General features: G+C 63.7%; 1 protein-coding gene across 1 annotated transcript in view; it reads left to right on the forward strand.

Annotated features, from left to right (window-relative positions):
* NAA40 (N(alpha)-acetyltransferase 40, NatD catalytic subunit) overlaps positions 1-331 on the forward strand; it is a 5,284-nt gene extending 4,953 nt beyond the window's left edge. The window contains 1 exon segment of the mRNA XM_010571176.1: positions 59-331. Coding sequence (XP_010569478.1) covers positions 59-200 — 142 coding nt within the window. The 3' untranslated portion in view covers positions 201-331.
* Positions 332-907: the final 576 nt, after the last annotated feature.

The raw sequence follows: 907 nt of genomic DNA on the forward strand, positions 1-907 counted from the left end.
CAGGGGGTGGTCTGGGTGACACGGGGGGGGGTTGGGGGGACGCCGTGCCCCCCCCCAGGTTCGAGGTGGACGCCGCCTCCCCCAGCGTCTCCGGCTGTTGCGGGGACGATTCCTCCTACGAGATCCTCAGCCGTCGCACCAAGTTCGGGGAGAGTCACCCCCACCCCGGGGGGGGACACTGCGGGGGCTGCTGTCACTGAGCCCCTCCCCCACTGCTTTCTGTACCCAAATTTCAAGGTTTTGCCCCCAAAACACCTCCTCGCCTCGGGGATGGGTACCCAACCTGGTTGTAACCCCCGCCTCCGGTCACCGAATGGGTGATGGGGGGGTGGACATGACACACATACCCCCCCACCCCATCCCCCTCCTGGGGTGGGGGGGCTCATGGGGGGGCTGGGGGAGGGGCAATGGTTCATTTTGGGGCTGGAAGGGGAGTTTTGCCCATTTTGGTTGTTTCTGGTGCCTCGCGGGAGTCGAGGCCCCTTCCCCCCACCCCCTGTTTTTTTTTTTTTTTTTTGGGTTGGGGTTTTTTCAGCGATTTCGTTTGTATGTAACAAATAAATAATAATAAAAGTTTAATTTGGCCTCGGGGTGGGGGAGGGGCAGGATGCGTCCCAGTTACTTACTGGGGGAATAGCGCCCCCCCTCGGACTGGAGGACTGCACTTCCCAGCGTGTTCTGGAGCTGAGTAATTACCGCCCCCCCAACCGGGGAGGGTGGAGCCTGAGCGCGGGAGGTGTGGCCTCGGTGCAAGGGGGCGGGGTCTGAGCAGGGGCAAAGAGACTGCTGTGTGAGGGGGCGGGGTCTGGGCAGTGGCTGTGGTCAGTGGGTGGGGCCTGGGCGCAGGTGTTGGACGGGGGCGTGGCCTCGGCGAAGGGGCGGCAGCGGGAGATAGGTGGGGGCTAGG

This window comes from Haliaeetus leucocephalus, unplaced genomic scaffold (genome assembly GCF_000737465.1).
Source record: "Haliaeetus leucocephalus isolate CR32 unplaced genomic scaffold, Haliaeetus_leucocephalus-4.0 Scaffold309, whole genome shotgun sequence".
In the NCBI taxonomy this organism is placed as follows: domain Eukaryota; kingdom Metazoa; phylum Chordata; class Aves; order Accipitriformes; family Accipitridae; genus Haliaeetus; species Haliaeetus leucocephalus.